The sequence below is a fragment of the Oratosquilla oratoria genome, chromosome 18 (assembly GCF_046742065.1).
Source record: "Oratosquilla oratoria isolate Oo_2021 chromosome 18, ASM4674206v1, whole genome shotgun sequence".
NCBI lineage: Eukaryota > Metazoa > Arthropoda > Malacostraca > Stomatopoda > Squillidae > Oratosquilla > Oratosquilla oratoria.
In genome coordinates this window covers 59,715,088-59,738,646 of record NC_134794.1, presented here as the reverse complement: position 1 = coordinate 59,738,646, position 23,559 = coordinate 59,715,088, and the positions used below count along the sequence as shown (strand labels likewise).

The 23,559-nt window shown below is 39.4% G+C and overlaps 1 protein-coding gene across 3 annotated transcripts; it reads left to right on the top strand.

The window, feature by feature from the left end:
* Positions 1 to 2,117: 2,117 nt before the first annotated feature.
* Positions 2,118 to 23,389, top strand: LOC143035287 (uncharacterized). 3 transcript variants are annotated; one of them, XM_076202159.1, is made up of 5 exons: positions 2,118 to 2,182; positions 8,652 to 9,196; positions 15,859 to 16,024; positions 17,060 to 17,259; positions 18,747 to 23,389. In XM_076202159.1, exons 2-5 carry the CDS (start codon positions 8,655 to 8,657, stop codon positions 18,901 to 18,903), a joined length of 1,065 nt encoding a protein of 354 aa, XP_076058274.1. In that variant the 5' UTR covers positions 2,118 to 2,182; positions 8,652 to 8,654; the 3' UTR covers positions 18,904 to 23,389. The 3 variants fall into 3 exon arrangements, with proteins under 3 accessions (XP_076058274.1, XP_076058275.1, XP_076058273.1); XM_076202160.1 differs by having other exon boundaries at positions 2,134 to 2,172; XM_076202158.1 differs by lacking the exon at positions 2,118 to 2,182 and adding an exon at positions 2,359 to 2,382.
* The last annotated feature ends 170 nt before the right edge of the window (positions 23,390 to 23,559 follow it).

The window sequence follows — 23,559 nt, the reverse complement described above, 5'->3', positions numbered from 1 at the left end:
ACAGAAACTACAGATGCAAGGCAAATGAAACTTAGCAGGCTTAATGTTAAACAACATAATATTTATTCCACCAAATTTGAATGAGAAAATCAGAGGCGTGTGGATTCCATGAACGATTTCACAAATGTTCAATATGCGCACCGCCTGAGGCACGGCGCACGTCAAGTCGGTAGTCCAGTTCCTCCTAAACACGCCGCAGAGTGAAATCAGTGAACATCGCCGGTCACATTTCCCTCAAAGAGAAGCTGGCCATGGACATGCTTCTTGGAGATGGCGCAGGACACATCTACTTATGGTGAGTCCCTCTCGTACTCAACTGTGACATGGGGATGATCTTCTCCCCAAAAGCAGACATTATGCATATTGACTTTTCCATTAGTATGAAATGTCGCCTCATCACTGAAAACAAGACGTTCTATAAACTCGTCTTCTTCACGTTTCCCTCGCATATCAACACAGAATTGTTGAGATCAATTAAGGTGGCCTTTAAATACCTGGATAAGGAAAAGGTTAAGAAAATATTACAAAAACTAATAAGGCCAAATCTGGAATATGCAGCGCTGATATGGTCACCCAGTACAAAAAAGAATATAAGAAAATTAGAAATAATACAAAGAACAACGACAAAGTTGGCTCCAACACTTTCAAACCTGACACATGAACAAAGACTGGCCGAACTGGAATTCCCGACCCTGGAACAAAGAAGAGAACGAGGGGACCTAACCATCTACAGGATTATGAAAGGAAAATAACGCCTTGTTAAAGAGGACTTATTAAAGTGGGGCAGAGGAAAAACAAGATGACATGGAATGGAACTTAAAAAGGACAACTACAAAAGAGACCTGAAAAAGAACAGCTTACCACACATTGTTAGATATATGGAACAAATTGGACGAAAAAAATGTGCAAACACAATACAAGAATTTAAGAACAAACTTGATCTTGCGAGATACAAAAACGGGTCATCACGAGCATAGCTCCCCTTCTCGTAGAATACAACTAGGTAAACTAGGTAAATACATATACATACTCGTGGCGCGGTGGTTAGAATTCTCGCCTGCCACTACGGCGGTCCGTGTTCGAATGCTGCCCAAAGCTGAAATAAGTTCAGTGTCGCTGCGATGCGGGTTGTTACTCCAACTCTCGTGGGCGGGGAGTTGTGTATGCGTGTGCGTGTAAGGTAGTATTACTCACAGATCGGTCATACGAACTCTGAACTCACATTTGGGAGATTAACAACTGTCGATCACGTGTCCAACACATGATCCAAGATCATGGTGAATGATGAATCGCATGTACACACAAAAGTGTGTGCAAAAACCATACAAGAATTTGATAACAAACTTGAATTTAATACAAAGACGGGTTACTACGAGCATAGCTTTCCTTCCCGTATGATACACCTAGGTAGATACACACAGTCATACACCTCGTGGTGTTGTGGTTAGAGTTCCCGCCTGCCACTACGGCGTTCCGGGTTCGACTACCGCTCACGGCTGAAATAATTTCAGTATCGCTGCGCTGCGGGGTGTTACTCCAATTCTCGTGGGCGAGGAGTTGGGTGTGTGTGTGCGTGTAAGGTCACAGCAATACCCATAGATCGGTCACATACGAGCTCTGAGCTCTCTTTCGGGAGGGAAATAGCTATCTATCACGAGTCCAACACGTGATCCAAAGACCATGGTGAATCACACACATACACACACACTCTACTCGTTGGTGCGGTTGGTAGTCCCCGACTGTCACTACGTTGGTCCGGGTTCGAATCCTGCCCAGGGCTGAAATAATTTTAGTGTCGCTGCGCTGCGGGGTGTTACTCCAACTCTCGTGTAAGGTCGCAGTATTACCCAAAGATCGGTCATACGAGCTCTCTTCCGGGAGGGATATTGCTGTCGATCACGAGTCCAACACGTGATCCAAAGACCAAGGTGAATACACACACACATGGTTGTTATATATATATATATATATATATATATATATATATATATATATATATATATATATATATATATATATATATATATATATATATATATATATATATATATATATATATATATATATAATTATGATAGCTTATTGTTTCGGTCTTTTTGCACTAAACAATTAATGTCGATATCTTTCATGCTTGTGTATTGACTGTTTCGGAAGCGTTAGGACGAAGCAGAAGTAAGCTGTGGTAACTGTTCCTACACTTTGACAATATAAAATAACATCATATAAATTCATATTGCACATGAGGTTTTATGACTTAGGTACTTATTGTTAGTGCTTAGTGTCCGAGTTGGCGTTCCTTATTGCGTCATTTACAATAGAATTTACAATAGTCTTGCTGCCTGCGACATTGTCTGACTGTAAATAAGATATGGCATGGGAGAGGTAGGCCTAAAAGTCCGGACAGATACTCCAAGAAGCCAAGTGTGCAGTAGTACAAATACAAATAACGAGTAGTGATTGGTTCAGTGTATTTTCCAGAAAGGAAATTTACCAAATCAGAAGTATAGTCGCAGACATTTTCTCACGGTGGTCTTGACTTCTCTTCTGGAAGAGAGCAAACTCAGGCCTATGTGACGTCTCCAGCTCTGTACTTATTAACTTAACCCCTTAAACTGAATAATTTGTGTTGGTATCAGTTTGAATAATAAAATTATATTGAATTTTATCTCTGTATATGATAAATAGGTATTTTAGTTGTGCACACCTATGCAATATAGCCTTAGAAAAATATTAATTTTGTAAATTATAATTATAATACAAGAATGTAATATATGCCTTGGCAGAAATAAAAAACAAAAAATCTTGGTACAAGCAAATTTACTAATGAACAAAGCCGCTAGCATACGGTCCAGATCATCAGATGCCATGCCAGTCCGGGCACTATCGACAATAGCTTTCATGTTGTGGACCGGGTGTTCTCTAACTTCAGGTGACATTAATAAACGCTGTTACAAAAACATTAATAATAATAAGTTTATTTGGCATTGAATATACATGAAGATTGCATTGCAGATAATGAAAAGAACATAGTTTGAAATATCAATTACAATTGCCGAGGATAATACAAAAAAAGCCTGTAAGCTTATTTCCATTGTGGTCCTTGGACTTTGAGAGAACATGGGGTTCTGCCATTATCTGTTAATTGCCCAAGGTACAATAATAATCGGGCTGTCAACGTCTGTGATGATGAACATGACCAGGATGATCTTTAGAAGTTGAGGTACCAAGTTACTAAATATAGGTTAGAATAGACTAATTTATCATCCTTTCATTTCTTCAACCTGCATTTATCAAAACAAACATGGTGTATCATTCAGCCACCGCGACTTTGTTTATTAAAAAATTGGTTTTAGCAACTTTTTTCCTATTGATTTCTGCCAAGAAAATTGCATTATGTTGATGTAATTTACAAAATTATTAATTTTCTATTGCTTAATTTTCTATTGCTATATTGCATAGGCGTGCACAACTAAAAATTTACCAATAAATCTTGTTTATTTTATGCTTTATCTAGATTACACTCAAATATAATAACTGATTTTGAGTATCACATACTGGGGTAAGGCATTCCAATTATTGGTATTACTTTAGTTGTGCACACCTATGTGATATAACATAAGAAAATTAAATATTAATTTTGTAAATTAAAATACATGAATGTAATATGTGATTTCCTTGGCAGAAATAAAAAACAAAAAAACCTTGCTACAAGCAAATTTACTAACGAACGAAGCCCCTACGATACGGTCCAGACTCCAAGCCAGTCCAGTCACTATCAGACGATGGCTTTCACGTTGTGGAATGGGTGTTCTCCAACTCTAGGTGATGTTATTAAGCACTTACAAAAACAATAGGGCTTCCTTGGACTTTATGAGAGAACATGGGATTCTGCCATCGTCTGTTGATTGCCCGAGGTACAATAATAATTAGGCCGTTAGCATCTGTGACAACGACCCTGATGATCTTTAGAATTTGAGGTACTGAATTACTAAATATTGGTCATGTTACATAGGTTAGAATAGACTTATTTATCATCCTTGCATTTCTTCAACCTCGGCAGCTATCAAAACAAACATGGGGTATCATTCAACTGTTGTGACTTTGTTAGTAAATAGGTTTTAGCAACTTTTTTGTTATTGATTTCCACCAAGAAAATCGCATATTATGTTGTATTATAATTTACACAATTAATAATAAATTTTCTAATGCTATATTGCGTAGGCGTGCATGACTATTAATTTACCTTATTATTTACCACTGTTACAAAATGAGGATAAATTTTTAGGTGTGCACCCCTATGTGATATAGCAATAAAAAATTAATTATTTTGTAAATTATAATACATACATATACCAAAGGCTGTTTCCCCCTTACAAGGGAGGTAGCCAAAAAACAATGGCATACAAACCATTCCCACCCATTCCATCCGCAATTCACTCCACTTAGCTGAAATCAATAACAAAAAAGTTGCTAAAACTGATTTACTAACAAAGTCGTGGCTGTTGAATGAGCCATGTTTGTTTTGATAGATGCCGAGGTCGAAGAAATGAAAGGATGATGAATTTGTTCATTGTAACTTAACCTAACTTATATTTAGTAATTTGGTACCTGAAATTCTAAAGATCATCAGGGTTGTCATCATTGTCATGGATGCTGACAGCCTGATTATTGTTGTACCTCAGGCAGAACCCCGTGTTCTCTCATAAAGTCCAAGGAAGCCCTATTGTCTTTGTAACAGCACTTATTGTCATCTGGAATTGGAGAACACCTGGTCCACAAAGTGAAAGCCATTGTCTATCTGACAGTAACTGAACTGGACAGATGAAAGCATGGTGTCTGTACCGTATCCTAGCGGCTTCGTTCATTAGTAGATTTGCTTTTAGCAAGACTTTTTGTTATTTATTTCTGCCAAGAAAATCACATACTATGTTCATGTATCATAAATTTACAAAATTAATATTTAATTTTCTAATGCTATATCACATAGGTGTGCACAACTAAAATAATAATGCTATGTCATGTAGGTGTGCACAACTAAAATAATACCAAAATGAGTTTTTTGTGATGGAGTATTAGAAAATTAACCTCTTCCATACGGTGCCGCCTACGTAGGCGGCATGAGGAGCAAGTGGATACGCGAGGCTGCCATATCGGCGTCTTGATTATATTTATTGTAGTTGTCCCTGCGTAACTGACATACTCTCTAAACTGGCTTCATCACATTTTCTATGGTTATCAAAATTCACGGGTGAAAGAGAGAATGATCGATATAAGCGGTGACTATTTTTTATGATGCGAGTATTATGACGCAACATCGTACGTCTGGCAGCTAATGCTGCCCGCGAGATTTTGGCCCGGAGTGAAGTGGTTAAATATTAAACTCATCAGCATGAGTCAAATTCTTGTGTGCAGCATTAGCTACTTGATGTACGATGATGCATCACAATATTTGCATTATAGAATATAAAGTTACAGCTGTATTACTCATTCTCTTACACTGAATGTTTATAACCACAGAAAATATGATCGAGTCACTTCACTGAATATGGGATCACTCAACTACAACTACAACAAAAGAAGGAAGTTAAAGATAAATGTGGGTAGAAGTAAGGTGATTAGATGTGCACGGGGAAAATGTGGCAGCAAATTGGAAGTGAGTATTAAGGGAGAGAGACTGGAGGAAGTGGATAGCTTTAGATACTTGGGTGCGAATGTGGTGGGAAAGGGAGGTGTATAGGTAGAATGTAGATTGAGAGAAGCAAGTAAATGCCTTGGGGGATTAAAAAGTGTAATGAGAAATAGACATTTGAGAATGGATGCTAAGAGGAGATTGTGTGAAGGATTGATAGAGCTGACAGCACTTAATGGGGCAGAAACATTGAACATAAGAGAGGAAGATAGGAGGAGTTTGAATGTGTTTGAGATGAGGTGCCTGAGAAGTATGATATGGGTTAGAGGCTAGAGTGAGAAATGAGGAGGTGAGGAGGAGAATGGGGGTGGAAAGGGAGTTGGAAGATAAGGTTGATGAAAGATTATTGGGATTTGGACACATGGAAAGAATGAGTGAAGAAAGACTAGTAAAAGAGGTGTGGAAGGCAAAGGTGGAAGGAGTGAACATGAGGGGGTGACCAAGGATGAGATGGATGGATGGAGTAAAAATGGCATTGGGAAAAAGGGGAATGTCTTGAGGAAGGATGGGAGAGGACAGAAGATAGGGGTGAATGGAGAATGGTTGTGTATGGATAATGCTGTGATGCATGAGGGGGGGGGGAGTGGGTAGGAGATGGGGGTTGAGGGAGTATGTATGAGAAAAATTGACACAGCCTGAAGGGATTTCTCCCCGTCTTCTCCTTTTCTGCATGGGGGGACAGGGGGGGGGGTCGCCAATTTAATGAAACCGCCTTACTGTGGATGTGCATTGTCTTGTGACATTGCTTCTGACCCAGGGCAGTGGGCAATATGCAGGGATGTCCCATCATCCAGGAGGCGACAAGATAAAAGGGTGGAGTGGAGAGGGGTATGATAGGGATGGAATGGGTGGGAGTGATTTTTATGCCTTTTTTGCTATCTCCCTTGTAACGGGGGGAAAAGCCTTGGGTATATGTATATCTTACGGGAAGGGGAGCTATGCTTGTGGTGTCCTGTCTTTGTATCTCACAGTGTCTAGTTTGCTCTTAAATTCATGTATAGTTTTTGCACATACAGTACTGTTGTTTTATCCAGTTTGTTCCAGAGGAGTGGGATGGATTTAAATGTCTTGGGTGATTGAAATCTGTCATGGAAAATAGGGATTTGGGAATAGATGTAAAAAAAGATTATATGAAGGGGAATCCCTATGACACTGTGTGGGGCAGAGACTTTGAATCTGAGAGAAGTTTAAATGTGTTTGAGATGAAATGTCTGAGAATTATGGTAAGGGTTATGAGGTTGGATAGAGTGAGAAACAAGGAGGTGAGGAGGAGTTGGGTTGCAAAAGAGGGTAGATTACAGTGGCATTGATAGAAGAGATTTCATGATTAAGGACAGGAGGACATAACAAGGTCATGAAAATAAATTGAAAAGAATAGAAAAATAAATGTTTTAAGGATGTGAAGAAATACAGTTTTCCACACAGATACACAAATCCTTGGAATAGTTTAGAAAGTGATATAGCCCAGCAGGAGCAGTAGCTGAATTTAAGTCTAAGTGTAATACTTAGAGAATAAGGAGATATAACTCAAGTATGAACCATACATGATTTTGAAACTAAGTAAGAAACAAGACTACATGGGCATTGATTCTTTCCTGTACGCTACCATTAGGTGTAAGTGGGTAAATACAATTGCTCCAGATTTGACCACTGAACTCCCCCAAGCATCAGTACAACAGAGAAATCCATCCCATGGCAAGTAAGAGCCTTAATGACATGACTGCATTCAGGTCATTATCCAACTTTAAGATTATACCAACAGAGAATAAGTTCGGTAATAAAAATGATAGTCCCAGGTGCAATCACCTTAGAAAAGCCACTTGTGGGTCAAAACAGTTGCTGTTGCTGGTTACATTGGAGCAAGAGAGCCCTAGGGCATTGGATTGGTGATAATAATAACAGTTGTCTTGAGTTTTACTAACTGGAAGCCTGCAGCTCTGTAATGGTTGGCAGTGATCCTGAAGTCCTCTCATAGATCTTTGGAAAGGATTGTTACTGTTGTTTATGATGTAAAAGTGTGATGGCAGTTTCATTGTCACTGTCTAGTAGGAGTTAGAGGAGCGCAATTATAAGTTCTATTTAAGTGGAAGAGTGGAGGAATTATAGTTGAAATTAATAGTGGATTTGGGCCTGGTCTGGAGACTGTACCTCAGGGCTGTACCTTTAGATGAAGGTGATGTTATTAATTGGTTTTGAAAATGGGCAGCAGGGAGATAAATACCAAAGGCTCCCTCCCCCTCACAAGGAAGGTAGCCAAAAAACCATCATAAAAACCACTCCCACCCATTCCATCCCCACATACTCTGCTTCTATCCACCCCCTTCCCTACACAGGGAGCTGATTCACTGATATACATTGTGCAGGATTACTGCATGCAAGTGCCTGTTATTGTTCTTGTGGTAAATTGAAAATAATAGAAAGTGCCAAAGGCAATGAGTATGTTTTGAAAAGTAGAACATGATTGAATGGTACTCAAGTATTTGTACTTTGATAATTTGTACATTTCATATACCAAGGGTTTTTCCCCCTTACCAGGGAACTAGCCAAAGTCAAAAGGCATAATTCCACTCCTACCCATTTCATCCCCACCCATTTCACCCTCATTCACCACCCCTCCCTCCCTCACTCTCTTGTATCTTGGGTCCTCATGGATGACTGGTCATCCCTGCAACTCACCCATTGCTCTGAGTCAGAAGCAGTGCAGCAAGGCAGCTTCATTAAATTGGTGACCCCCTTCTCCACTCTCTCATGCAGTAGCATTGAAGATGGGGAGAAGTCCCTTCGGTCTGCATCAAAATATCATTTACACATAACCACTCCCTAACTCCCCTATCCCCCCACCCACTCCCATGCATCATATTGGTAGCTAAGATAATTCTTTGTTCAGACAGAACATTTGTACATTGCAGTTATTTGCTGCTACTTTTGTTCTTTTGTATATCAGGTTTTCTTTCTTTTTCAGACCATGGCATCCAAATTTCTGAGATCATTTGCAAGGCTGAGTACAGCATTCACAGCTCGATATGTGAATGCAAATGTTCCTGGAATAGCTCGAAATGGGACAAAAATGCTAAATATTCCACGTCTTATCACTCCAAGCATTCAGAGGTTTTCTGAGGCAAGAGTTGATGATACTTTCTTTTCCGACAAGGAGGTTAAAGAGAAGAGTGAAATCATCTTGAAGGCAGTTCAGGCAAAGGGCATCAACAAATTTACACATGAGCACATTTACAACTTGTACTATTTTTTGTCAGAATTAGGTGTGCCTGATAAGAAACTTATTGCACAATTGATTGGAACACCAGACTTGCTGAACTTTCCACTGAGCAACTGGGAAAAGATCTGCTCTGTTTTGGTTGAAAATGGTGTCTCCAGTCAACATATTTTGGAGAATATTGCTCTCTACCCAAAACTACTTTCCTTCAGTGTCGGTAAACTGCGCAAGAATCTCTTGGAGTATAGACAAATGATGGTTGGGAAAAGAAGCCTTCTCGACATTATAAATAGGTAAGGACAAATCAGGTATTCACCTGGAGACCTGCTTTTGGATGCATGTAATAAACTAGCTTTTATTGTAATAAATATTATTTTTGTGTGTGGTGGCTTTGGCCACCTTCCTTGTAAGGGAAAGTGTATACATTTGTTTATATATATATATATATATATATATATATATATATATATATATATATACACACACATATACACACACACACACACACACACACACTATAGGTAAATACATCTAGCTCTCTTCCTGTAAAATATAACTAGGTAAATACACATATATCAAGGGCATCTTCATCCTTGTAAGGGAGTAGACAAGTCAGAGGCATGCCCCCATTCCACTCCTATCCACCACCCTTATTTACCTCTTATCTTAGCTCCTCTTAATCAGCGACCCTCCTCTCTGTCCCTTCATGCAGAAAATATAGAAGATGGGAAGAAATCCCATCAGGCTGCATCAGAACATCATCCACATACAACTATTTCCCACAATCACTCCCTTCCTTGCTTGACAAAGGTAATATATACGGTATGTGTGTGTGTATTTACCTAGTTGAATTTTACGGGATGAGAGCTATGCTTGTAGTGACCCATTTTCATATCTCTCTGCATCCAGTTTATTCTTAAAATCTTCTTTAGTTTTGGCACTCACTGTTTCACTGTTTAGTTTGTCCCAGACATCAATCACTCCATGTGGGAAGCTATTCTTTTTCAAATCTCTTCTGTAACTGTCCTTCTTTAGCTTCTTTTAGTGTCCTCTTGTTTCTCTTCTATCCCATTTTAATAAGTCGTCTCTATCAAGAATTTCCATCCCTTTCATAATTCTGTAAATGGTCAACAAATCACCTCTTTCTCTTCTCTGTTCCAGTGTTGATAGATGTAATTTCTCCAACCTTTGTTTGTATGTCAAATTTGATATTGTAGGTGCCATTTTTGTAGCTGCTCTTTGAATTCCTTCTAATTATCTCTTTTTTTTTTTTTCTCTCCATAGTGTTGCAGCATACTCTAGTTTAGGTCTTATTAGTGCAACCACTATTTTCTTTACCATTTCTTCATCCATGTAGTTGAAGGCCACTTTCATTGATCTTAATAAGTTAAGTCTCTCCAAATAATTTATTGACATGTTGATCAGGTGTCAAGTCACTTGAGATAATCACTCCTAGGTCCCTTTCTGGGGTGTATATGTATATATATATATATATATATATATATATATATATATGTATGTATGTACATATGTATACAGGGTGTTGGGGATAAATTTGACACTTTTTTGGAAAGGAAAGAAAAATGTCATATCTTGGCCAAAAATTGATGTATTCTCAAAATTCAAAGTGCATCTATTAGAGGTTCTTGTGGCAAATACAGCTCACTCAAAGAAGCCACCCTGAGCCTTTACTATGGCCTTCAGGCAGGACCTGAACCTGCAGCACGCGGCCTTCATGGTGCCCTTTGAGAGACGCCTGAACACCAGTTTGATCCTGGCAATCAGTTCATCCTTGTTGTTGCAGGTGGTACAATTGGTGTCTTTTTCAACTGTGCTCCACACATAATAGTCCATGGGGTTGGATTCAGGTGAGATCGGGGGCCAGATGTTGGGACTGGAGAAATCATAGAAGTTCTTAGACAGCCACTTCTGGGCTTTCCCGGAGGTGTGACATGGAGCTGAGTCCTGCTGCCACATGTATGGTCTTCCTGCAGCCACCCTCTGGACCCAGCGCTTGACAACAGTGGACAGCAACTCAACATAGACATCTGAAGTGAATCTGAGTCCCTCTTGAAAGATGTGTGGCAGTATGATGTGGCCTTCACTGGAAACACCCAAAGACCATTACAGTTTGAGGGAACTTGGTCTTCATGAAACACATGACTTCATGCGGACTGTAGGCTAGCCACCTGTCCAACTGGTCATGGCAGAAGTTCATCTCATCAGAAAAGAACCAGGGCATCCCTGGCTCGACTGGGTGTTTGACCTTGTTGAGGAGTTTCTTGGCTTTTATAAGGTGGTTCTCTTGGGCCTTGGCAGTGAGTAGTTGGCCCTTGTGCTTCTTGTATGAGGAGTAGTGAAGATCTCATTCAGTGGTTTCTTCATAGTAGCCACTCCAATGCCCATCTCTCTTGCCAAGGTCCACATTGCTTTGCATGGATCTTGCCGCCACACCTTTTTTTGCAGCTTCTTGACAAATTTTGTTATGCGGACAGAGTCAGAACATTGCTATGATCCTGCTAGCCACTGCTTCCACATCGCCGTCGCAATTCTCCAGCTCGCATCTCATGATCTTCATGGTATTCAAGGAGCACTGAGCTGCAGCTAAAATTTCCAAATTTTTTAATCTGGCACAAATCATCATGATCCAGGTCACTCTCTTCCAATATTCCAGTGCTTTCCAGTTGTCCATGCTCTCTAGCTCTCATACCCACCAATAGTACACAGAATCAGCTATCTGTTGCACTTTACTGCTATTAAATCCTTCAAATGGTTCTGAAATGACAGAAGATAAAATGATTATTAAATAAATACTGAACACCATATATATATATATATATATATATATATATATATATATATATATATATACATACATACATATACCAAGGCTTTTTCCCCCTTACAAGGGGGGTAGCCAAAAAGAAAAAGGCATAAAATCATTCCCACCCATTCCATCCCTGAATACACTCCACACCCCTCCACCCTCCCTCTTATCTTAGCACCTCCTGGATGACGGCTCATCCCTGCACCTTGTCCACTGCCCTGTGTCAGAAGCAGTGTCGCAAGACACAGCACATCCACAGCAAGGCTGCTTCATTAAATCGGCGACCCCCCCTCTCCGTCCCCCCATTGCATAAAATGAGAGGACGGGGAGAAATCCCTTCGGGCTGCGTCAAATTTTGCTCACACATACTACCTCACCCCCCCCCATCCACCCGCCCATTCCACCTCATGCAATCACAATATCATCCAAATACAACCATTCTCCATTCACCCCTGTCTTCTGTCCTCTCCCGTCCTTCCTCAACAGACATTCCCATCTTCCCCAAAGCCCCCTTTACCCCATCCATCCACCTCATCCTAGGACGTCCCCTCATGTTCACTCCCTCCACATCTGCCTTCCACACCTCTTTTACTAGTCTTTCTTCACTCATTCTTTCCATGTGTCCAAACCATCCTAATATTCTTTCATCAACCCTAACTCCCAGCTCCTTTTCCACCCCTGTTCTCCTCCTCACCTCCTCATTTCTCACTCTATCTAGCCTAGTAACCCCAATCATACTTCTCAGACACCTCATCTCAAACACATTCAAACTCCTTCTCTCTTCTTCTCTTATGTTCCATGTTTCTGCCCCATACCGTGCTGTTGGCACAATCACTCCTTCATACAGTCTCCTCTTAGCATCCATTCCCAAATGTCTATTCCTCATTACACTCTTTAATCCACCAAGGCATTTACTTGCTTCTCTCAATCTACATTCTACCTCCACCTTCACTCCACCTTTCCCTGCCACATTTGCACCCAAGTATCTAAAACTATCCACTTACTCCAGTCGCTCTCCTTTAATGCTCACTTCCAGTCTACTGCCACTTTCACCCCTTGTACATCTCATCACCTTACTTTTACCCACATTTATCTTTAGCTTTCTTCTATCACATACTCCCCCAAACTCTGTCACCAACTTCCTAAATCCCTTCTCCGATCCTGCCACAAGCGCAGTGTCGTCCGCAAACAACAGCTGGCTCACCTCCCACTTTTCTCCATTTTCTTTAACCATCTCCAATCCCTTGCCCACTACCCTTGCATTTACCTCTCGCACCACCCCATCCATGTATAAGTTGAACAGCCAGGGCGACATAACGCATCCTTGACGAAGTCCCACCTTTACCTCGAACCACTTACTCTCTCCATTTCCAATCCTGACACAAGCTCCACTATTCTCATAAAAACTCTTTACAGCTCCCAGAAGCTTTCCTCCTATCCCGTATATCTGCATAACCTCCCACAGTGCCTTCCTGTCTACCCTATCATAAGCCTTTTCCAGATCCATAAAAGCCCAAAAAACATCCTTCCCCTTTCCTATAGCTTTCTCACATATCTGTCTTACCACAAAGATCTGATCTACACAACCTCTACCTGTCCTAAATCCACACTGTTCCTCACCAATTACTCCTGTTCCTCTCCTAATCCTCTCAATCAAGATCCTCCCATAAGCCTTCCCAACTACACTCAACAAGCTAATCCCTCTGAAACTACTACATTCACACTTGTCCCCTTTTCCCTTGTAAAGAGGAACTATACAGGCACTCTTTCAGTCCTCTAGCACTCTACCCTCTCTCCAACAAACATTAAATATCCTCACCAACCAGTCCACCATCACTGTACCTCCCTTTTTCAGACATTCCGCATGGCATCCATCCAGACCAGGTGCCTTACCTGCTTTCATCATCTTAACAACTGCCTTCACCTCATCCTTCCTTATTTCTCCTCCATTCTCCTCATTCATCACTCTCATTTTCTTCGCACTTCCCACTGCAGCAATCTTTCCTTCCCCATCCTCCTTCACATTTAGCAACTCCCTAAAATATTCCGCCCATCTTCCCCTTACTGCCCTCTCTTCCATTATCATCTCTCCATCTGCACCTTTTACCTTTTCTTCTCTACTTGATTCGCCTCCTCTTCCTCTCTTAATTTCTTTCCAAAACATCTTTTTATTACTTTCAAAATTTTCTGTCAAACTCTTACCCCATTTCACATCTGCTCTCCTCTTTGCAACCTTTACCTTTTGCTTTACTTCTCTTTTCTTTTCTTTGTACCTCTCATATGACTCCCTCATCCTATTTTGTAACCAATCTGTGAAAGCTCGCTTCTACTCTTTTACAACCTTCTTTGTTTCCTCATCCCACCATTCACTACCCTTTCTTCTATTTCCCCCTGTCCTTCTTGTTCCACACACCATCCTTGCACACTTTATGACTCCCTCCTTGAACCATCCCCATTCCTCCTCCACACCCAGCTCTACTCTACCCTTTACTCCCTCCCACCCCTCCTTCAGCTTCTTCTTGTACTCCTTCTTCTTTTCCTTTTCATTCAAAGAGTTCACTCTAAGAACCTCCCTACCTTTTGTCCCTTTCCTCTTCCTCCATCTATCCTCCACTTTCAACTTACCCTCCACCAAAAAATGATCTGATATTCCCCCACCCTCTCCCCTTAGCACATGTACATCCTTAACTCTTCCTATCATAATCCTATTTACCACTACATAATCCATTAGTGCTCTCTACCACCCTTCCCTCCACCACCCTCTCCCATATGTACTTATGCTTGACTTTCTTCCGAAACACTGTATTTGCTATCATCAACTCTCTTTCTAGACACATTTCCACCATCAACTCTCCACTACGATTCTTTCCTGGAACTCCACATTTCCCAACCACTCCATCGATTGGACCATTTCCCACCCTAGCATTAAGGTCTCCCAGTACTATCACATTGACATTTCTTCCCAAATCCTCTATGCACTCATTTAGATATATCCAAAAGGCCTCCCTTTCTTCTACACTCTTCTCACTGCCAGGCCCATATGCACTTACAAAGACCCACATCTCCTTCCCCAGTTTCACCTTCATCCACATTATCCTTGAGGAAACCTCCTTCCACTCCACTACCCGTTTACCTATCTCTTCACTTACTAGAATAGCCACCCCTTCCCTCCCTTGCCCTCTCTTCACTCCTGATAACCTCCCACTTACACTCCCAAACTTACACTCACCCTTCCCTTTCAACTTAGTTTCACTCAAAGCCAACACATCCATCTTTCTTCTCACAAACATACTACCTATCTCTTCCCTTTTACTCTCATCTGTACCACATCCACGCACATTAAAAAACCCAAACCTTAGGGTGCTGGTCCGAGGATTTCCAGCCCCTCTCATGCCTTCTTTTCTTCTTTTAGGAATTTCCCCTGTGGGGCTACAAGGAGAAGGATGCCTAGTCCCAATCCCCGTCCCTTTCTTCTCGCCTCTTACGATCCAAGTGGGAATACTTATATATATATATATTTCTTTCTTGAGTTCATATTAATCCCAGTCTTGGAATAGTCGTAAGGTGCCTTTTATTTGATGCCATTATTAGTCACTTTTTTATGGATATGTTGAGAAATTGATATGGCCCGAAGGATTACTTGTTTGCTCTTTGGATTCTGGAGTATATGAAGTAGGGAAAGGGGGGGGTGAACCAGGTCTGTCTCATGGGCTGTACTGTGGAGAGATGCTGTCTTGCTATAGTACCTCTGACCCAAGCACCGAGTTGGGAGGGGAATGATCCTTTATCTTCAAGGAGTTAAGAAGGGACAGCAAATATTATAGGTTTTGGATAGGTGTGGGATGGGTGAAAGGTGAGTATATAGATGCTTTGGCTCAATCACTTTTTGTAAAGGAGTAAGGGCCTTTTGATGTATTAACTTTGTATAAAAAAATTTACTTTTTGTATGAAGTTGTGTAGCTTTTTTTAAAACTACAGTTCCTCTCTCTCATCTGTGAGGAGCTACAATGAGAGGGAGGAAAGGATGGTGGATGGGAATGGAATGGATGGGGGTGGGAATATGCTTTTTGACTCGGGCTACCTCCCTGGCTATCTCCCTTGGTATCTAGATAGACCTTTCCTTTTCAGATATCCCATTGTTTATGTGATGGATCCAAATAGTATTCGAAAGCGTCTTCACCTACTGGACAGTGTTTACCCAATGTCCAGTTTGAAGCTTCTCATCAAGAATAATCCCAATGTTTTAGTGGATCCATGGGATGAAATCTCTCATAAAACATTGTATATATACCAGGTAAGTTAGGCTATATCTAGGTTGTGCAATTGATCAATGGGTTGCCCCAGATCTCCCTTGCAGAAGATCCATAGTACCTAGGTAACCAGCAACAACCAGATTGGCCCATAATATTGTGTTGTTATCAGAGTTTTTGTTGTTGTCATTCCTAAGACTGTCTGGCTTGGGGCTTTTATCTGAGTATGGCTACAGTGTTCAGTTTTCTCTGTGATGGCTGCATCCGAGGCTGTTGTTTCTGTAGTCAGATCAGTTCTGTGCTAGTACTTTTAGTGCTGGAAGGTGAGCTGATTGCAAGTGTAACACATTCTTGCTTTTCTTAGGAAGAAAAGGAGGTGGAGGGGGTGGAAATTGAATGAGTAAAAAGAGGAAGGCAAAAGTGAAAACATGGGTTGTATAAGGGATGATGGTAGAGCAGAAAGTTATGATTTTAAGGAGGCAGAAAGAGGAGCCTAAATATGTTTGTGATGGAGTATTCATTAAATATGGTGGGGTTATTAGGATGAATAGCATAAGAGATATGTGGAGGTGGAAAGAGAGCTGACAGATAGGGTTCATCAAAGAGCATTAAGATGATTTGGACATAAGGAAAAAATTAATTAGAAAATACAAGTAAAATGAGTTCATAAAGCAGAAGTGGATGGAGGGGTGAAGGGAATAAGATAGTACAAAAGATAGCGAATGGAGAGTGGTAGTAAATGGATGAGGAAATGATGTGGCCAAAAGGGATATTTTTGTGTGCTAAAGTTTCTTGAATGGATGATGGGGATGTGGACTTGCCTCTGGAGGTGCTGTGTCTTGCTACATTGTCTTTGACCCAAGCAGTGTGGTAGGGACAGGGATGACCCTTTGTCTATGAGGTGCTAAGGTTGAGAGACAACATTTGGGTTTTTGGGAAGGTGTATGCTTTGACTCGGCTACCCCCCTTATGGGGGAAAGGCCTTCTGGTATATGTATGCATGCTTTTTTTCTCATTCTCTGTACATTATTTACTTGTATTTCTATTAATTGTTTGTGTTAATTGTCCAACCACTACAGGAAATGGGTCTGGAGCAGCCTCAGATTTCTGAATGCCAAGTTCTTCAGCATTCACTTATGCACATTCAAACACGTCACCAGTTCCTGAAACGGGCTGGGCTCTACCAAAAACCTAATCTAGCCAAGGACAAAAACAGCTATAAAATCAATCCTTCCCTTGCTGATATTGTGGAGACCTCCGACAAGGTTTTTGCCAACAAGTGAGTGTGTGATCAGTATAATTGTTATTAGTCTGCACTTGTGGCTGTGTCAGTGGAGGGTCTAAGGCAGCTAGTTGTGGATTTTGGGAGGGTATGTAAAATAAGAAAGCTGAAGGTAAATGTGTGCAAAAATTAGGTGATAAAATGTACAAGGAGAGAGTGGCTGTGAGTTGGTGTCATAAAGGAGAGATGCTGAAGGAAGTGGAAAAAAATAAAATATTTGGGATCATATGTAGCAGGGAGAGGAGTTAGGGTGGAGGTGAATGACAGAGTAAGGAAAGCAAGTAAATCTCTTTGGGATATGAAAGCGTCATGAGAAATAGATATCAAGGGAACTTAATGTATATCCTTGATTTCCAATTATCATAATTAGAATTGAATTCATGTATTGTTTGAGCTTGGGTAACATCACTTCCTTAGCTATTCCAAGTATTTATGCATATAGATGGAAAACTGTATTTCTTCACATCCCTAAGACATTTGGTCTTTCTTGTTTTCAGCCTTGTGAACATGTTTGTTTTGTTTGGATACCACTGAGGTCATTTGAGAACTGAATGGTATATTTCTATCAAATTAAAATGTATATTTGGGAGTTTTCGTGTGTATATATATATATATATATATATACACATCATACATTACATATACCAAGGCTTTTTCCCCCTTACAAGGGAGGTAGCCAAAAAGGTTGGGGAAAAGAATACTGCCACTAAGTAATTCCACTTGGATCGTAAGAGGCGAGAAGAAAGGGACGGGGATTGGGACTAGGCATCCTTCTCCTTGTAGCCCCACAGGGGACATTCCTAAAAGCAAAAGCAAAAGCAAAATATATATATATATGTATATATATATATATATATATATATATATATATATATATATATATATAATATAATATAATATAAATGCAAAATAACCGCAGGAGAAGGAAAACTTGTAGACTGTCTACAAGTTTCACTTCTGTGTTTATTTTGCATTTCTGTATCACGGTGATGTGATGCTTGCATATATATATATATATATATATATATATATATATATATATATATATATATATATTCCTTTCTTTTTTGTTATTATAAATTATTAAAAAACCTGAAATATTTTTTTATGTCCATATATGCTGAATTAATGATAGTTTCTTAATACTTCCCATTCATCTATCCCAATCGCTAGCACTAGATGCTAGGAAAAACAGTTTGCACAGATAGCAGCAAGAACCAGTAGCTAGTACAGTGCAAATGGTTGGCCAATCAAACCATATCTCTGAATCCAGCAATTTCAGAAGCTAGTGTGACTGAGGCTTAAGGGAAGGAAGTGTTCCATTGGACTTGAGGAGTTCCACTATATAAAGAAAAGGGGGACAAATTTAGACAAGGAATTGGTCTTTTAGTGTAGTTAGGAGGCAGAGAATGAATTTGATGAAACCTTTTTGTATTTGTATGTAGGTATGCTTGCTAACCTTACTGTTTTTTCTTCCAATACAGAGTTGCAAAGATGACTGATGAAGAATATTCTGTTTTCAAGCTCATGATTGAAAAGGAAGAGAGGGAACGAAGAGAGAATGAAGAATATGGACATGATGAAGAATGGAAAGATGAGAAATATGATCCAAGTTTGCTTCATAGTAAAGATCATCACTAAGTGATAATGTGCTCATGTGTTTCATGATGTAGATCTGAACTAAAAAACAAAAGAAGACAAGGTATGGAAAAGAAGGGAGTGCTTCAAGTTGGAAGAAATAGAAAATATGCTTATGGAAATCCATAAGGAAAGTGATATGGCTGTGTTGTGACTGAAGTTTACAGGCAAATTATTTCAATATTATCATTTTCAATATAAGTGATTCCATAGGCTTCGAACTGTACCATTAATTATTTTGGATATGGTTACATATGCTTTAAGACCCTGTAAGTGTCAGTATTTGTTTAAACGTGGACAGTTGCCTCCTTATATTTTGTAGGTAACTGGTAGCATAGCTCAAGAGATATGGCATTGCCTTGTTCCCCATGTAGAAATACATTGGATTCAGATTTTGCAAATCCATTCAGCCCAGGCTCCTGCCCTCTGCCAAATAGAATTGTCTGGAACTAGTCAGAATAGGATTTATAAAGGACATTGAGTTGAAGGACTTGATCAAAATCTTCTTAATCTCATAAGGGGAGCAGCCAGTCAAAAAAATGTAGAATGTGGAAGTTTTAGAAAAAAAATCATAATCATTTTAACCACTTTAGTATGACTCAAATTCTCGCACACCGCATCAGCTGCCATATGTAATTTGCATCACACTACTTGCATTATGAAATATAAAGTCACTGTTGTATTACTCAGTCTCTTTTACTCTAAGTAATGATAAACACAGACAACATGATCAGGGTAGGATGGTGCCCCGAGCAGGGTTATATATAGATGATAACTTTTACAGTAAATTTCTATCAAAATTTATTTCCAGCGACATTCCAAATTCAAACATGCTGGCTCCTCACTCACAGCAGCCAGAGGCTGTCTGTAGGCTGTGAAGCCTTTCCACATAAGGGGATGTGTGATGTGTGATGCATCCACACAAAAAGTACTTAAACAAAGTGAATAAGGCTGAGAAAAAAAAAAGACTATGTTGCCGGAGAGTTGCAGTTAAAATCTGGCTGCAGTGAGTAGAGTAGGCAGCTGTGAAACTCTTGGAGATTATATCCTATTGTAGGGACAGGTTAGAGAGCCTGTAAAGGGACAATCTTTTTTGGGCATCAAGATAAATGAATAATTTGAAGAACTATCCTTTCAGTTATTTTTATTATTCATTCATTTAAAAAGTAAAGAGGCAATTGTCATGATGTTACATACTTATTGAGTTACAAGTGAAATTTTTTAAGAACCTATCTCAAAACTCAAAAATTTTACCTTAAGAATCCATCCTGTCCCACAGTTTTCAGCCAGTTGCAGTGAAATTTCATATGTTATATCCAAACATATCTGGTTGATTTTTTGTCATTTTCTTGTTTCGAGAGACAAAATTGGTATTAAAAAAAACAAATTAAGAGAAATGGCCCTATTTATTGTAGAACAGATCAATGTCCTTGGAACTTAAACTGAAATGTAAAAAAGGTGCACATTTATATATTTATTAATTTTGTGATGAAATCTCTCATATCATACCTTTAATTCTTATTTATGTGTGGAGGGGGAATGTAGTCATAACTTCATAAATGAAATTTTTTCTCTAATCTGGCTGTCCCCTTTTGAGTTCTGACCCCATTTTCATTTGAATAGAATTATTTTGTATTAGTCTGAGTAAATAGATAGATGATGCATAGAATAAATATGTTAATGGAAATTTTACCACCAGTACTGTTTGTTGATGTACAGGTGAGGATGGATGTAGTTTTGGAAAATCAAGTGTAAGATAAATGAGGGCAAGGAAATTTGTTTTATGTTATGATGTAATAGTATGGAAGCAATCTGTCACATTTTGCGGGATTGGGAAAGTGAAACCATGGTGGTATAAACCAGCAGTTAAATGTATTGTTCTTTTAACAATTAGTCTACTAGCTTCTCTCATTTGTTATTCATGTAATTCATCATACTTAGTTTGAGAACATAGTGGCTTAGATAATTTGTGGAGTATGCCTGCTCGTGCTTCAGATTTTAAGTCTTAAACTGCAGGGTAGCCTATGCCTTCCTCCAGACTGGAATAAGGCTAATTTCTGCCATATTACCCCCTCATAGTGACCCTTGGGGTTGATGGGGTAATGGAAGTCAGTGCTTATTGTATTTGTCTTGTACTATATAGGGTTAGAGCTATGCTCATGGGATCCCTTCTCTTTATCTCCATTTATAAAACTTTGTCATACATTTTAGGAAGTGACTAAGACTGACAGTATATTCAGCCACTCAAAATGTTCCTCTTACAACAATAATTATATTCCTCATCTTACTAGCACAAATCTGCCAGTAATGTGGATGATAGCAGGGGCAAAATATGGTGATCACACAATGCCCCAAGTCACAATTTGCACAGTAGGCAGTCGTGGCGGGAAATGAGCCTCCTACCTGCTAGTGAGAATCTTCTTTGCCAGTGTCACATACCGCTGTCTGATGAACACAACATTCTGCAAAAACCATCTGCTCTCCCAGTTAACTTCTCAAACAAAAATACCTTCACAATTTCCCACAAAAATTATAGACTCCTAAACAAACTATAAATACCTTTGACTAACTAGACCAAGGTGTGAAATAGACATACAACAGTTGCAAGATTGTCCACAAGGATAGAGGCATCAGAAATTGCTGATCATAACAATCAAATATATATACCTACACCCAACTAGCTAACCAAGGATCATGAACCTAAAATATTTCCCAGCAACAGTGTGATATTGCCCATAAGGATAGAAACACTGGTTAATTGTTCTTGTTCTCTAGACTGTCTGGCCAAGCAGTCTTGTGGTTAATTGTTGAAGATGAATACAATTCTCAAACTGCAGTTTCTCCACTTCTAGAAAAGTGTAGATCTCCTCTTCCAATATTGTACCAAGCATCAAAATGTTAGTTTTGGTATGTTGATGTATATATATCCACATATACATTTGAATCTTACCAAGAATCTCGGTATATTTCTCTCCTAATCCAGCGAGGGTGAATTTTGTCAATGTAATATATTCTGATAGTACTTAGTTGTTACTAGTTCCTTACTTTTTTCTCCTAATATGAGGAGTAGGTTCAGAGGTTGAGTTAATCGTTGTTGCAGCTATAGCCTTTTACCTTATGGGATTATAGTCTAGTGGATTCAAAGTTCCACACAACTCAAATTCCATGATTTACTAGTTCTGCATGAAATCCAAAATCCTCTTATTTGATATTTGTGCAAGTTGCTTGCAACTTCCATGGGGTTGCCACACATTTATCACATCTGCAGCCATCTTCATGACTTCATATTTGAGGAAGTTAGTGTTATATTTTTAGTGTTTTTGTGTATTCTGTGTTCTATGATATTTCAATACCTGTGCTGTGTCAAGAGTTTTGGTAGGCTGCTGTGAGGAAGAGAAAGTTCTGGTATAAGGAAGTACTGCACATGTAAGCCTGTGTGTGGTGTGTCTGTGTGTGTGGTGTGTCTGTGTGCGTGGTGTGTCTGTGTGCGTGGTGTGTCTGTGTGCGTGGTGTGTCTGTGTGCGTGGTGTGTCTGTGTGCGTGGTGTGTCTGTGTGCGTGGTGTGTCTGTGTGCGTGGTGTGTCTGTGTGCGTGGTGTGTGTGTGTGTGTGGTGTGTCTGTGTGTGTGTGTGTGTGTGGTGTGTCTGTGTGTGTGGTGTGTCTGTGTGTGTGTTTGTGTGTGTTATACCCTATAGCAGTGAGGAACTTGTATGGAATTAGTTAATCAACCATTGTGAGTAAGCATGAGGCAGTAAGGCATTAGCTAATAGATGCACATCGTAGTTTAATGATTACATTGATAAGACTGAAATAAAAGTTCAGTGCAGTGTTATAGTACTTTTAGTTTTCATATTTCAACATTCCTTAGAGTTTGTGGGATAATTTAAGAAAATTCTCTGAAATAGGATAGATTGAAAAAGAGTGATAATTTGGATGAAGTAATAGTAAATTCAGATAACATGGGTCACTGGTCAGACATGGTCAATAGGAACACAAGGACAGGATCCTGCTAGCATAGCTCCTAATCTAAATATCACAACTTTGTAAATGCAATTTGCTAAGTACAGCACAGATGCTGGTCCCAGATGGATAAATGGACTGCTGCTGATGGCTACTACTGTGTTTTCCAGTTGATGATACTAGGGAATACTTTTATCAGCCATTTGTTTAGATAGACTTGATGTTTTTTTGCATAGAATATATTTAGAAACCTCTATCCCTAAATATGTATGGGTAGATAAGTGTTTCTTTTTATACAAGAATTTATTTTATGTTTGATATATAGCATTTACTATTAAGCAAAGCATTTACCAAAGACTAAAGTTAAAGCTTTTGAGTAGTCTGGCTAAGTACCATGAAGTTTTCATTTATAGTATAAACATGCTATACATTAAAATGTCATTTATCCCATTGTAATTTGTAACTATTAGATCAGTCATAATACAGTCTGCTGATGAAACTTTGATATGATTAAATGTCTTTCACTCTTTATTGTGTTTTTATGTCCAAATGCATTGTGTACTGAATGTGCTGAATTGTTTTTAAGTTCTTACTATAGTACTGAGTCATCACTCTACCTGTATCAGACTAACTTGGCAGATATTCCATATATTCTTATGTAATGTTGAAGATTGTTAAAGTTAACTCTTGTCGTGGCCA